The following is a 16,119-nucleotide window of genomic DNA, read 5'->3' as shown; positions in this document are numbered from 1 at the left end:
ACACAATGAACAGTAGGATCCTAGGAAGTACTGAGGAACAAAGGAACCATAGAACCATAGAACAATACAGCACAATACAGGCCCTTCGGACCACCATGTTGTGCCGACCCTCAAACCACTCCTAAGAATATCTAACCCCTTCCTCCCACATATCCCTCTATCTTAAATTCCTCCATATGCTTCTCTAACAATCTCTTGAACTTGACCAACGTATCAGCCTCCACCACCACCCCAGGCAGCGCAGTCCATGCGCCAACCACTCTCTGGGTGAAAAACCTCCCTCTGACATCTCCCTTGAACTTCCCACCCATTACCTTAAAGCCATGCCCTCTTGTATTGAGTATTGGTGCCCTGGGAAAGAGGCGCTGGCTGTCCACTCTATCTATTCCTCTTAATATTTTGTATACCTCTATCATGTCTCCCCTCATGCTCCTTCTCTCCAATGAGTAAAGCCTTAGCTCCTTTAGTCTCTCCTCATAATCCATACTCTCTAATCCAGGCAGCATCCTGGTAAACCTCCTCTGAACCCTTTCCAACACCTCCACATCCTTCCTATAATGATGCGACCAGAACTGGACACAGTACTCTAAGTGTGGTCTAACCAGAGTTTTGTAAAGTTTAGTACTTCGTGGCTCTTAAGCTCAATCCCACGACTTATGAAAGCTAACATCCCGTAAGCTTTCTTAACTACCCTATCCACCTGTGTGGCAACTTTCAGTGATCTGTGGATATGAACCCCCAGATCCCTCTGCTCCTCTACACTGCCCAGAATCCTGCCACTGACCTTGTATTCCACCTTGGAGTTTGTCCTTGCAAAGTGTACTACCTCACATTTCTCCGGATTGAACTCCACCTGCCACTTGTCAGCCCAGCTCTGCGTCCTATCAATATCCCTCTGTAAGCTTCGACAGCCCTCCACACTATCCACAACACCACCAATCTGTGCGTCATCTGAAAACTTGCTAACCCAGCCTTCCACCCCCTCATCTAAGTCATTAATAACTATCACAAAAAGTAGAGGTCCCAGAACTGATCCCTGTGGGACACCACTAGTCACAGTCCTCCAATCTGAATGCACTCCCTCCACCACAACCCTCTGCTTTCTACAGGCAAGCCAATTCTGAATCCACACGGCCAAGGCTCCCTGGATCCCTTGGCCTCTGACCTTCTGAAGAAGCCTACCGTGCAGAGTCTTGTCAAACACCTTACTAAAATCCACATAGACCACATCTACTGCACTACCCTCATCAATCTTCCTGGTCACCTCCTCAAAGAACCCCATCAGGCTAGTGAGGCAAGATCTTCCCTTCACAAATCCATGCTGGCTGTCCCTAATCAGTCCATGATTCTCTAAATGATCATAGATCCTATCTCTTAGAATCCTTTCTAGCAGCTTACGTAAGGCTCACTGGTCTATAATTCCCTGGACTATCCCTACTACCTTTTTTGAATAAAGAACCTTTGTGTATCTGTCCAACAATCCCTGATGGCAGCAGCAGAAGTAGGTAATGTGGTTAAGAAGGTTTACAGGATAATTGTCTTCATTTGCCAGACATAAAATATAAAAGTGAGGTTACGATGCAACTACATAAAACATTAGTAATGCCACACTGGATTACTGGTAACCACGGCAAAGGAAGAACAGCATTGTACTGGAGAGGATGCAGAGGAGATTCACTCAAATATTGCCTGGGATGGAGCATTACAGTTATGACGAGAATGGATAGGCTGGGTTCATTTTCCTTAGAGCAGAGAAGACAGAAGGGGGACCAGATTGAGGTGAGTAAAATTATGAGGGGTTTAGATAAGGTAGAAAATTAGAAACTTTTCCCCTTTTGTAACCAGATGGCACAGGTTTACGGTAAAGGATAGGAGATTGAGGGGATTTGTGGAAGAATTTTTCACCCAGATGGTTGAAATCTGGAAAACACTTCTTGAGGAGGTGGTGGAGGCAGGTACTCTCACTACATTTAAGTACCTAAATAAATACTAGAAATGCATACGAGTCTACAGGGTGGGTGCTGGAAAATGGAACAAGTACTTGATGTCTGGCACAGGTGCGATGGGCTGAAGGGCCTGTTCCCCTGCTGTACGAGTCCTTGACCCTCTGACTCGGCAAGTCTATGACAACAATCCAACAATATACCCACACATTTGTAATAAAAAAACTCACACAACAGTCCTTTAGAGGCATAAAGAAAGCCTTAGCTTCCTGCTCTAAAGAAGTGAGATAAGAAGCTGACCAAATACTATTTTGAATAAACATCATCCAAACTGGATGCTTCATGGTGGGAACATGAGAAAGTAATATATTTTGCTTGACCCAAAAATTGGTGTACAAAGCAAATGGAGAAACCATTATAGCAATTCAATGCATAGCACTATTATCTTGCACATACAGATTGCTTCTACTCAAGAAATGAAGATTCATTACTTAAAATTGCAACTAATACAACATGTCTTGGATGAACATATAACATTGATACCTCCAGCCCCTTTAATCTTTGCTATTTTGGCTGCAATCCAGATCTTGGATATTCTGCTCTCAAATAAAGAAAAGGACACCATTTGGTATTTTGTTGATCATTGTGCATAGGTACCTACTTTCCCACTGTTGGTAACTTACCATAGGAACAACAATCACTGGACTTTTGGAATCTTCACTTGCAAGCTCCAAGTATTCCTCATCTTTTTGAGTTTAACAGCGCATCATTTTCCTAGTCTGCATCAACTTCTACTGGTGTTGTATGATTGTTAAATCCATCCAGTCCTAAAACTGAATCACAGAGAAAGCTGCCATCACCCTCAGTGCATTTACCTTGGTTTTGATTGACGTGCTCATGGCCCTTTCCCATCACACAGTCACATTTTTGTAATGAATGGAAACTTGCATTGCAAGTGAGCTTTAAGAAATCAAGTATTCTCATATTTCCTTAGTTAGACCCCATTCAGCCCGTCAAGTCTATGCCAGATCTCAGAGCATTGCAATCAGTCCCATTCCCACACATACATCCTCATAACTTCTTCTCTCACGCACACACACGGTCCACCCCAATTTTCCTGTCACTCAGTTAAACTAGGGTTAATTTCCAAAGTTAATTACAGTAGCCAATTAACCCACCAATAGTATATCTTTTGGGTGGTAGGAGGAAACCAGAAGATCCAGGGAAAATCCACACGGATCAGCATCGGAGTCAGGTGTTACTGGAGCTCTGAGACACCTGCACCTCCTGCTACCCCACTCTGTCAAATAGGGTTCATTTTCTACCTTATCTAAACCCCTCATAATTTTACTCACCTCAGTCTGGTCCCCCTTCTGTCTTCTCTGCTCTAAGGAAAACAAACCCAGCCTATTCATTCTCGTCATAACTGTAATGCTCCATCCCAGGCAACATCCGAGTGAATCTCCTCTGCATCCTCTCCAGTACAATACAGTACAAAACTAGGGTTAATTTCCACAGTGACCTGGTATGGACACTCCAATGCACAGGAATGCAAGAGGGCAGTGGACTCAGCCAGTTCCATCACCGGTACAACTCTCCCCACCATCAAGGACATCTACAAAGAGGCGATGTCTCAGGAAGGCATCATTAAGGACCATCATTAAGGACCCCCACTATCCGGGATATGCCCTCTTCTCAATGCTGCCATCAGGCAGGAGGTACAGGAGCCTGAAGACCCACACCTCAAGGTTCAACAACAGCTTCTTCCCCACTGCCATCACGTCCTTGAACCAACTTGAAAATCCCTACCACCACCTTGGACTGTATTCTTTTACCTCGCTCTCTCAACTTGCACTAATGTCGTTCTGTTTATTTTGCACATGTGCAAGTTATGTGTAATTTATATCAATTTAAGTTTATGTTAACTTATGTTTGTCCTTGCCTTGTAATGTACTGTACTGCTGCTGCAAAACGCTAATTATCATGGCATTCCCTGTGTATATATGCCCATAACAACAACAAACTGGAATTTACAGCAGCCAATTAACCCACCAATAGTATACCTTTTGGGTGGTAGAAGGAAACCAGAAGATCCATGGAAAATCCATATGGAGCAGCATCGGAGTCAGGTGTTACTGGAGCTCTGAGACACCTGCACTTCCTGCTACTCCACTCCGTCAAAGAAACCTCTTCTGAGCAGCAGAATGGCACAGCCAGCAGAGCTGCTAGCTCACCACTCCACGTCCAGTGCGTCTGTGCGGAGATTGCACTTCCTTGCTGTGATGGTGTGGATTGCCTCTGGGCGCTCCAATTCCCTCTCACATCCCAAAGGTGCGGGGGTAGATAGGTTAATTGGCTTTAGTGTGGTCGGTGAGTCATATAGCTCAGGGGTTATGCTTACAAGAATGTAGATTCGTGTAGGGTTAGTGTCAATGGGTGCTTGGTGGTTGGCCTGGACTCAGTGGGACAAAGGAACTGCTTCCATGCTATAGGACCTTACAACATGAATCATTTGCACCCCCATAAATCTACATCACTCTGTCTCATGGAACAATGGTGAAATAAATATGCAAAATCAATGCATCCAGTGCATGTAAGGAGGGCTTTCACAGCCGTAACTCTTGAACTTGGGTCAAATGTTGGGAGAAATATTAAAACTGATTATTAGGAATGTAAGGATTGCTGGTGGGGAGTGGTGCTTCTAAACACGGTCATATTAGGGAGTCCCATTGAGCAGAAACTTAACTGACTAGCCATTTTAATAGTATGGCTCATAAGAGCAGGTCAGGGGTTGGGTATCCTTTGGCACGTGTCACCCCAAAACATCCTCCAAAGCCTCTGTGTGTAGGTTAGAACTGATGGAATACTGTCCACTTCCCTGGATTGGTGCACCTCCAGCAACACTCAAAGTTCAATGTCATCCAAAACATAGCAGCCTATTCGATCGGCAATCAGTCCACCTCCCTCAACATTCACTCCCTTCACCACTGGCACACCATGGCTAGTGTGGATGTGCCATCTACAAATGCACTGCAGTTACTCACCAAGGCTACTTTGACAGCAAAAACCTGTAGCCTCTGTAGGGGCAGTGGGTGGCCTTCCCGTTTTTGATGAAGAGTCATTGACCTGAAACGTTGATTCTATTTCTCTGCCTGCTCGAACTGCCTGGCCTGCTGAACACTTGCAGCATTTTCTGCTTTGCATCTGCAGAATTTTGCTCCAAAAAACAAACACTATAGATCCAGCTACACATCAGCATTTGCAAAACTTCATGGGCTGGGTCTCACTCTGAGTAGCAGAGAAACATGTTTCATGGGTGTCCTTGCATATAGTTGTTTGGAGACCTTGTACACATTTCTCAGTTTGATCGAGCGCAGCATCCTCTATGAGTATGACCTGCCAAAGCACAAAGCCAGGAGGAGGGCTTCAAACAGAGTCTCATAACGCACACCAGCAAGCAAAACAAATTATCAAGAAATAAGTTAAATCAGTTTAGAGTAAGTGGAATAAAGATTAGAATACATGTGTGGAATTAAGGTGGGAACAAGAGAAAGATAAAGAAAGTTAAAACCGACATTTTTTCCCCCTGGAGGATGTGTAGAACTACTTCAATTTTTGTGTTCAGTAAGGTTGATTATCAACAACACTGGTAAAAGGTCACCCACTCCTAGCTGAAAACTTTTCATCTATCTTCAATCCAAGACTAATGCAGCTAATGAGGTGGCCAGATACAAGTAATAACGTCCATAGGTGGCACTTACAGGTCAGTAGTTATTGAATCAGTACTTGGATACTTAACAGTGCATTTAAATGAGGGTTCTGGAACAGAGTGCAACTGGGAGTGAGTGAGAATCAGGAATTTGCTCAGTCTGGGTATCTGGTGCAGGGAGAAGAGGCAGAGTTGCATTCAATTCAACTTGTATAGCACTGGGAGCAAATGTGTGATTATTCTTGGGGCTGAGGAGCAAAAAGAAGTGACTGTGGAGGTCAGCAGAAAGCTCATAGGTTGCTAAGATTCTCAACATTTTTTTTTAAATACAGAAAGAACACAGGTCCTAAGATTTTTAAGCACTTATTTCAATGACAGAGCTCTTTAGTCCCACTCAAAGTGCATCAGTCATGGAGCAGGGAAAGATGCCCTTCAGCCCATCGAGTCCATGAGGACCATCAAGCACCATCTGCACTAATCCCATTCATTTCTCACCACATTCCCGCCAATTCTTCCAATACCCTGGAAAACCACTTGTATGGGAAGCATCAACAATTGAAGGGGCTCAAGATCTGGATTTTGGACCTTGATCAGCAGTGGCCATCAATGTGGGACAGGCGTTTGTGGACTGTACATTTCAGATTGTGTTTTAAGTGCCTATGACCAGAGGCAGAATGGGCGGCTGCTGGTAGTTCGGGCATCACACACTCTGTAACTGGTTTTCACCTCTCAATCCTGAGGAAGGCAATGGTTCAGACAAGTCCATGGTACTATGGGTGATTTAGCTACACAAGGGGATCAAAAGGACAAGAGACGTACAGTGAAAAATGATCTAACAGTTGGGGGGGAAGGGGCAAAAGGGAATAGGTGTTTCCGTGGGCATAGATGTGATTCCAAGTTATATATTGTCTCCCTGGTACCAGGACCAAATGTACCACTAAGCAGCCCACAGAATATCTGAGGGGAAGAAGGGCGAAAGGTCAGCGGCCACATATTCGTCACAACACACAAGGATGCCATTTGGCCCACTGAGTCCATGCAATGCAATGCTATCAGTCCAATTGCCCCGTAGTCTTGCAAGTTTTCTCTCACACTCCCACCAACTCACCCTTTTGATGATTTATAGCACCAACTTACAGGACAGTACCTACACCAAGGGCCATTTACAGTAGCCAATTCACTAACCTACCCCAGCAAACCTTTGGGATGAGACAGGAAATTCAGCTCGTCGCAGGAAGAATTTGCAAACTCCACTGAGGCAGAACACAAGCTCGGAATTGAATCTGGATCCTTGGAGTTGCAGGCAGCAGCACTACCTGCTGTGGCACTGACTCATGGTCCACATCAGTAGTGATGTAGGTTGAATGACGGAGCACCAGCAAGCAAACTACAGGAAGTTAGGGCTGAGACTTTAGAACAGGAGTCAAAAAGGTAGTCATCTCCAGGTTGATAAAAGCAGAGGTATATGCCAGAGTGTAGCAGAACTGGGCAGTGCAAGGGAATGTGTGGCTGAAGAGATGGTGCAGGAATGAAGACTTTAGATTTCAGAGACACTGGATATAGTTCCAATTTAGATGGGAACAGTACAAGCCACACAAGTTGCATGTCGACAGAATCAGACCAGTGACCTTGCAGGTGCCCTTGGGGAGGATTTATACCAGCTTAATAAGGAGAAGCTGACAATTTCAAAAGGGAGTCAAAACTAGAGGGGAAAAAAAAATAGGTGTTTAAAAATAAAGCCTGGAAGGCAGAGGAAAGATGGAAGAAAATGAAACAAAGTTTGGCAGTGCTGAAATGTTTATACTTCAGTGCAATGAGTCAAGGAAATAAAGTCAATGAACTGGAGCACAGATAGCCATGCAGAAATATGATGCGTGGCTGTAAGTGAAACACGGCTCAAAGATGGACACAAAGTACATCAATGCAAGTTATTGTAGTCGCCATGGATTAGCTAACTGAGCCAATCAATCATTCTCTCCCAGATCAGAGATAGACAAGGGCCACACCAACTGGGTTTGAATTAATAAAGCCAATGCAATTTAGGTGCAAATTTCTTGACATTTTCCATGAGAATACCTTGCTTCAAATTGCCACGGTATCTGAGATTTCAGATTGCTCTATTGCTGTGCTTAAAAGTCCATGGTTGCATTTGAACTGTCAACCCCATCTCCTATGGATTAATCTCTCCCTCTCAACAATTGCATTAACTTTTCTAGCTGAACTACTCTAAGCTACAAAGTACCTTCCATGTGCCTATAATGGACAGAGACTAAATTCTCCCCTGTAACTTTGAAGTTTATAGTTCAAATCCCATTCTAGATTCCCAAACAGATAACCTAGCCCAACAGCTGGGTGCACTAATGAGGGAATGTTGCATTAATGCACTGTCCTTCCAGTGAGATATTAAAACTGAATTTGTTTACTCAGGTTATTAACAAAATAGACAGCAGGGAAACTGCCACCCACTTCTCCCACTGGTTCCCCTCCCCATCGCCCTCCCTTTATTCCATGCTCCACCTTCCTCTCCTATCAGATTCTATCATCTTCAGCCCTTTATCGCTTCCAACCATCATCTGCCAGCTCTGGCACTATTCTTCCACCCCCTCCCCCCTCACCTGGATCCACCAATTACCTGCCAGCTCCTGCTCCACTCCTTCCCTTCACCGTTTTATACCGGCCTTTATCTTTCAGTCCAGGTGAAGGGTCTCAACCCAGAAGGTCAACTATAAATTTCCCTCCACAGATGCTGCCTGACCCACTGAGTTCCTCCAGCAGTTTGGACGTTGCTCCCGATTCCAGCATCTGCAGTCTCTTGTGGATCCAAACTTGCTATGTGATGCAAGTAAACACAGCAGCAAAACAGTGACGGCACGTTGTTGGAATGCAATACAAAAGCTGGCCAGTCGATCTATATCTTCAATTCAGATTGCTCCACCAAACCTGACAAGAACCTTGGTGATGAGTATTTCAACTGTGCCACTTTGAGAAACGAGTCATTGGCTGTGTAATCCTTTGAGATAACAAATTTAATGAAAAGGTAGATTGGATGTTTTAAATTCACTTTCAGGACCTGGGCACGATTGGCAAAACCAGCATTTATTGCCCATCCATAGATGCCCTTGAGAAGGTGGTAGTGATCTACCTTCTTAGCCCCTGCTGTGAAAGTAGTCCCACTGGACTATTGAGTGAAGTTTTCCAGGAGTTAGACCCAGTGGCAATGGTGTACAACTTGTGGAATCTGCTGGTGGTGCAGTTCCCATTCACCTGCTACCCCCATCCTACTTGGTTGCAAACTTCTTGCCTCTTTTCTAACCCAGTGTCCAAACTCATAATAAACCCTACTTACCCCTCATCTCCATAACATTTCCAAACCACCATAAAATTGTTAATTATTTTGATCTCCCACAATTCTCAAATTAATTTCACCCAATCTGCTGGAAGAACTCGGCAGGTGGAGCAGCATCTGTGAGGGTCAAAGGAATTGTTGACATTTCCGGTTGCAACCCTACATCAGAACTTACATTAACCATTCTTTCCCACCCCCAGATGCTGCTCAAGCCACTGAGTTCCTCCAGCAGATTGTGTGTTGCTCCAGATTCCAGCATCTGCAGTCTCTTGTGTCTCAAATTCATTTGATGCCCTTTCTCTTTGCCTTCTCTTATGCTTTTTAAAAAAAAATCACTGCTTCATCTTTCTTCCCTTTGCTTCTATAATTCTCCCCTGTTCCTTCCTTCCCTTGCCCATTTCCCCCCATTTCACTGCTGTATCACTAAAGGAGAAACAGGTTGAGACTTTGAGGGGCCAAAAACAAAGTAGTGAGCAAATTTGTCCTCATGTCTTCCATCACTGACCCCTTGCCCTCCCCTCCTCAGCTGCATTATTAAATTACTAACAGCTGGCATTACCCTGGTGCTTTGTTGAAGCAGGTCATTTACTGATGTGTCAGCATCAATTCTTCACAGCATGTTGATCTACGGAACAATTCAAAAGCTGGCAAACAAATAATTAAATGAAGTCTGAAGAATCCAAAATACATTTTCGATGTATCAAAGTTGATCAATAAACTCATAATTCATAATGGGACACATGAATCATTCTTATTTCATAAACTCTTTAAACAGAAATCATAGTTAAATGAGAAACTTGGACATTTCCCCAAACCAGAAATGAATTCTCTTCCCACAAATGTTATTGTTGCCAAAGGACTTTTATTGATATCCTGCCAAGCTGCAAGATAGGCAAGGAAAAAATATAATGCCAAAAGAGTAGGTTTAAAAAAAATCCAATTTGTTTGCAGAGGTTTGAGCAGATCTGTGATGGGTAATGTAACATCATTGTGGAAACTGCAGCAGCATTCCAAACCGTCACCTGGCCACTTAATGTAAATGTTCATATTATATACAATAGTTACAAAGAATAAAAAAAAAGCTAGAAAGGAAGTGGAGAAATTATTTGCACCAGAGCTTTGTCCAAATGGCCATTCTCATGGAAGAGCATCACAACATCTTTGTGTGACACTCACAGGGGATAATGAGAGAATAGCAGAGGACCATGGTCTCATGGTGTTGACATCCATCCACTACTCGGCTGAGAACAGCTAAATTCAACAGACCAATGATTTAACTTAAATGCCTCAGTAACACACCAAGGGCTGCAAATACTGCACATGTCATTAGTTAACGGAGGAAATGCACCTTTATAATGCTTCACCCTAAATCTTTGTCCTCTGTAAATGTTGCAGCTTACTTTAAGCTCAAGAATCAAGGAGGTCAGGTTAGAGAGATATGCATCCGCAAAAATCATGTCTAAGTTGAAACAAAAACAGAAAATGCTGGTAAAACTTAGCAGGTCAGGCAGTATCTGTGGAAAGAGCAGTCATCAATGTTTCGGGTCTACAACAAAGGATCGCAGACTCAAAACATTTCTTTCCCCGCCCTGCTGAGTTTTATTCCAGCATTTGCTGCTTTTGTTTCTAATTTTCAGCATCTGCAATTTTTTTGTATTTATTTTTAAGCTCATGTACTATAGATTTCAACCACATATAAACAAATGCAATAAATTTTATTACTCATAGAAAGTCATTATGACTCCAGGTTAAGCACCAGTCATTGCTCTTCAAGAAATTGTCTCTCCACAAGCTGTTTTGCAAGTTAGGTTCCCATTAGGTCTGTGGATTGGAATGCACGTTTCCATGGCCTTGAAGATAGTCAGGTATAGCACCACAGTGCAGAAATTGTTATGTACGTCACAAACAGAAGCATTAAAGAAGGACACCTGCAGCACTTCTTTCCATAGGTCTTCATACTATGCAAGTCTAGAATTGTATACCTGACACCAAGCACAGAATTCCAATGTCCAATCTCATTCATTCCCCTAATACAGAAGATTATAAATCTAAAATCTCTCAGGAAAGTAGTTAATCTCAAATTTGAGAGTTTTGTCCTTTTGCTCTGAGTTGTTATGAAGAATGCAACCTTTCAGAATGGTGGAACCAGCCGCCTTTTCTTGATGCACTCCCATATCCAATTCACAGAGACCCGTTTGGCACATGTATTATCCTTCACTTCACCAATCAGATGTGTTGCTGTCGCTACGTCATACTCTTTAACCAGGTCACCATCGTATGCAATGAAGTACCGGCGGATTCTGTCGAAATCTTGCACTGATGCAGGCAAATAAAGTTTTACCCCTGTAAATATGTCCAGCAAAGTCTGGAGGAAATAAAAGTGTTTTTGTTTTTAAAAATATTGCAGCAGATCTCTTATTTAAAAAAGTGTGCACAATTTCAGTCTTGGGTTCAAATATGCAACATAAAATACAGAATTTAAAACTATTACAGATGGGTTAAAGCATTCTGCACAATGTTTAAAGTTTCTCATTGAAGCCAACTGAGGAAGTACCATTAATTAATAGACAATAATTTGAATCAGAGGCAGCAGCATAATGGATACCAAAGAGAATTGTAGGTGCCAGCCCTCCATGCCAAATGTGATATCTTGTGGCAGATATTTAACTGTGTAAATTTGCCCGTTTTGCTTTCTTCATAATTTTCTATGAACAAGATATACAGCTATATCTTGCAATTAGAAACTAAACATGAAGTCATTGTGAAGTCAGTATACACACCAAAGGTAGACATTTTCATATTTGTTTTATTAGAAGTACTTCAAAGACAATACTTTTATTGATGCTCACTGTGGAGATATGGCTGTTCATCATGTCAGCTCAGGTCTCAGGGATGATTCTTTTAAAATAAGAAGGACACCGAAATCTTTTGGAGCTAAACTACTCGAGAAGAAATTGGAGACTTTCCTCACTTCTGCAACATTGCTTACTTTCTTCCTAAAAAGGTCCTGTCAATAGACTGTACTTTCTTCCTTTTCCCCAAAGAAAGCACAAAAATAAGAGAACATGTTAAGCACTCTTATTGTTCCATCAGATAAACAATTGCTTGAACTCATGAACTAGTCACGTTGGTCTTTGTAAGGCTTTATTAACACAATGTAACAAGGACACTTAAGAGTGCTATGAAGCAATATGTAGTTTTACAAAAGAAAGACTGAACAAGCAGTGTGCAAATTCTCAAACTGCGGTTACTGATACACATCTGCCACAAAAGCAGAAGCAGTTGCAGCATGATCACTGTCTAGAAGTGGAACTGCCTTCACCAAGATGTCAATGACCCACAATGATTAGAATGCTCACAACCACAATTATATAGCCACAGCTATGCTTATTTTAAATACCGCAGAGCTTAATTAAAACTCCAGGAAAAACAGCTGCAAATCAGAGTAGAACATTTTATTTAAATGCCTTAGTGGGAAAAACTCAGGCCAAAAGCAACAACTGAGGAACAGAAATATATTGACCAAGTGAGACTTGGAGAACTTGCAGGTGATGGTGTTTCCATGCACCTGTGGCCCTTCGTAGATGTCATAGGTTTAGGGGATGTTATTGAAGTATCCTGTGGGACAAACTGAAATGCATTTTGGAGATTGGCCCATTGAGCTTCTTGGGTGTTGCTGATGCTGCAATCATCCAGGTACACCTGACTCGGGCACTGCAGATGGTAGAAAGGCTTTGAGATGGCAGGAGGCAAGTTACCTGTTTCAGGATACCAAGTTTCTGACCTGCTCTTGTAGCCACTATATTTATGTGGTCTGTCCAATTGAGTTACAGGTCAATGGTGATGGCTAGAATGTTGAAGGGGAGGGACATTGAACAATAAGGGTAGGTTGATTCCTCCTTGTTGGAGATGGACATTGCTGACACTTCTGTGTAACAAACTTCATTCACTACTCATCAGCCTATTACTGAATGTTGTCCAGGTCAATTCTGCACTGCACGCAGGATTTGGCTTGGTTCATTTGCTGAGGAGTTGCAAAAGGAACTGAACATTGTGCAATCAGGAAACATCCCCACTTTTGACCACATGACAGAAGGTCAGTCTTTGACAAAAAAGCTGAAGATGGTTAGGCATGGGACAAGATCATAAGACACAAGAGCAGAATGAGGCCATTCCGCCCAGAGTCTGCTCCACCATTCAATCATGGTCGATTTTTTTCAACCTCATTCTGCTGGCTTCTCCCAGTAACCCTTAACCCCCTTACCAATCAAGAATATATCAATCTCTTCCTTAAATACACCCAATGACTTGGCCTCCACAGCCCTCTGTGTAGAGCCATATCGAGCTGAAATGCTAAAGGTTTTTCTCTCCATCTCCTGTACAGACACAGAAAAAGAATTAGGCCATTTGGTTCCAAAGGTCATTTTGCCCTTCAGACCAATTTTCATCCTAAATGCCAACCACTACGAGCTCTCGTCTCATGGTTAGTACAAATTTGAAATTATTAAAATCAAGCTAGAATTATTATGGGAACAAGCTCCATGTTTCTACACTTTGCATCAAGATGTTTTTTTTCCCCTCCTGAAGAGTCTGCCTTGGATTTTGTTTGGTCTTTCTGCCATAAGCACCCCACCGAAAGTCAAGTAATTTTGTCCTGGGGGAAGTGGGTGAGAGACACTGTTGGAATCATTGTGCAAGGTTTGCTGAATTAAAGCCAGGGGAAGCAATACTATGGATGTTGCAAACTTCTTTACAAAATACAATAAGTAACAACAAGATTAAAGTACCTGGTTAGGAGAAGGTGGCAGAGATGGACTGGAAAGCAAAGAGCCATTACTCTTTTCAGTAATGGGTGATTTGATCTGTTTAAAATAAAAAGGCCAAGTTAAAACAGACAAAAAGATCACTTCTATTTCAATTTTTTTTTAATATAGGGAGGTACTATCATTTAGACCAGATTTTTTTTTAAGGTCGTATGGTTGATTGATTGTATAGTGAGATTTTAAGACTGAATGACAGGCTATCATCCTACCTCCATTTAAAACAGAGTTCTTTATCTCGGTAAGGTCGTCATTTTATCTCGGTAAGATCACCAATCTACCCCCCCAGATTTTACCACTCACATTAGGGGCAATTTACAGAGGCCAATTACCCGAATGCCTTTGAAATGTGGGAGGAAAGCAGAGCACCAGAGAGAACATGCAAACTCCACACAGACGGCACCCAAGGTCGGGATTGATCCAGAGTTATTGGACTTGTAAGGCAGCAGCTCTGCTAGCCATATTGCCCCTTTCACTGAAAGGGATTTGGGTAATTTTTGTTTTAGGATAAACCATGAATAAAAAGATAACCAAGTGTCATTTGGGCCAATACATGAAGACCTCAAGTTCAAAGCTGATTTTCTATCCTTCCCCTTAAGTTATTGGTGAATGGCAGAGACAGCGGTGAAAAATTCTTTTTTTTGAAAAAAAAGAAAAATAGCCATTGTCATTCACTTCAAATCTGCAAAAAGCAGCCCAAATAAATACCACCACTCCTTGAGGAATAGATAGAGTAGACAGTCAGCGCCTCCTTCCCAGGGCACCAATGCTCAAGACGAGAGGTCATGGCTTTAAGGTTATGGGTGGGAGGCTCAGGGGAGATGTCAGAGGGAGGTTTTTCCACCCAGAGAGTGGTTGGTGCATGGAATGCACTGCCTGGGGTGGTGGTGGAGGCAGATACATTGAACAGGTTCAAGAGCTTGTTGGATAGGCATATGGAGGAACATGAGATAGAGGGATATGCGGGAGGAAGGGGTTAGGTAGTGTGAGGGTGGTCTGATGGACGGCACGACACGGTGGGCCAAAGGGCCTGTTTTGTGCTGTATGGTTCTATGGTTGCTCCAAAGGAGAACATCCATTTCTCATAACAGTACTACAGGAGACAAAATAAAAATCAAAAGCTTGATATTTTCAGCATTAATAATAAAGACAGTAATTATTCATCCGGTCAGGCATCATTTGTGGTAAGAGGTACAGGGTTAACATTTGGGTAAATAACCTTTTGTCAGAATTGAGGAAATATATTGACTGGAATGCTAATGATTTTTCTCTCCACAGATACTCCCCAATCTGGTGACTACTTGCAGCAATTTAACACAATACTGCAAAGGTAGGTCTTCAAAATGTGGAATCACAGGCAATGCCCATTGGTCCAACAAAGCACCAAGGCAGAGTCTGGAAAAATCTCAGCATAAACAACACTCAGGAGAAAATATTTTTTGAAACAGCAAAATGGGCATCACCTTCTTTCCGTTCTGCTCTGGTGCTGGCAATTTTCTCTTCATCTTCTTTCCTGCTGAACTTTCAGGTGGTGATTTTTGGAAGGTTCTGTTACCTAAAACAGTGTCGACACATTAAAAGACATATAAAGGAACGCTAAAGTGTGTGCAGATATTAAAGTACTAGTTCTCCATATCAGGTGTATATTGGAATAATTTAATTTTCTGCTCATTTCCATTATCTACCATTTGTATCCTTTTATTGGGTGGTGTGTAATAATCATTATTCAGATGTGAAAGGAAGGAACTTTATTGCTGTAATCTCAATAATAAATATTAGATACACACTGTAATTTTAATGACTTAGGCAGTACCAAGGGAGGGAAGTACCACTGGCAGAAGTGTTGCCTTTGGGTTAAGTTGTTAAACCGGAGGCCCAGTGAACCCAAAAGATCCCATGGGTAATATTTGAAGAGTTCTTCCAGTGTCTGGCGATAGTATTCCTCTACCAAAATAATAAAAAAAAACACATCAACTCCATTCTGTGGAATCTTGAGAGTCCAAATTGACTGCCATGTTACTTCCAATAACTACTTAACATCTCCCAGGTTGAACAGAGTAGATCAGAGGGAGGGCCACACCAAGCTCATTTCTTAAAGGCAAGTCTGTGTGGAATTTTCACATTCTCCCTGTGACCACGTGGGTTCCCTTTGGGTGCTCCCTTTTCCTCCCACACGTCAAATATAGTGGTTAGTTGGTTAATTGGCCAATGTAAATAGTCCCGGGTGCACACAAATGGGAGAATCTGGGGGAAAGTTGATAGGAACGCAAGGAGGATAAAATTGGATTAGTGAAAATGAGT

At 42.5% G+C, this 16,119-nt stretch overlaps 1 protein-coding gene across 2 annotated transcripts in view; it reads right to left on the bottom strand.

The window, feature by feature from the left end:
* Window positions 1–9,850: 9,850 nt before the first annotated feature.
* Window positions 9,851–16,119, bottom strand: part of lig3 (ligase III, DNA, ATP-dependent) — a 55,729-nt gene continuing 49,460 nt past the window's right edge. For both annotated transcript variants that reach the window (XM_052035797.1, XM_052035796.1), the window contains exons 19-21: window positions 15,282–15,373; window positions 13,786–13,860; window positions 9,851–11,363 (exon numbers count right to left, since the gene is read on the bottom strand). In XM_052035797.1, coding sequence (XP_051891757.1) covers window positions 11,130–11,363; window positions 13,786–13,860; window positions 15,282–15,373 — 401 coding nt within the window. In that variant the 3' untranslated portion in view covers window positions 9,851–11,129. The remainder of the gene's footprint in view (window positions 11,364–13,785; window positions 13,861–15,281; window positions 15,374–16,119) is intronic.

The sequence above is a fragment of the Pristis pectinata genome, chromosome 21 (assembly GCF_009764475.1).
Source record: "Pristis pectinata isolate sPriPec2 chromosome 21, sPriPec2.1.pri, whole genome shotgun sequence".
Taxonomy (NCBI): domain Eukaryota; kingdom Metazoa; phylum Chordata; class Chondrichthyes; order Rhinopristiformes; family Pristidae; genus Pristis; species Pristis pectinata.
The sequence above is the reverse complement of the archived record's forward strand: the minus strand, read 5'-3'. Positions and strand labels throughout refer to the sequence as shown.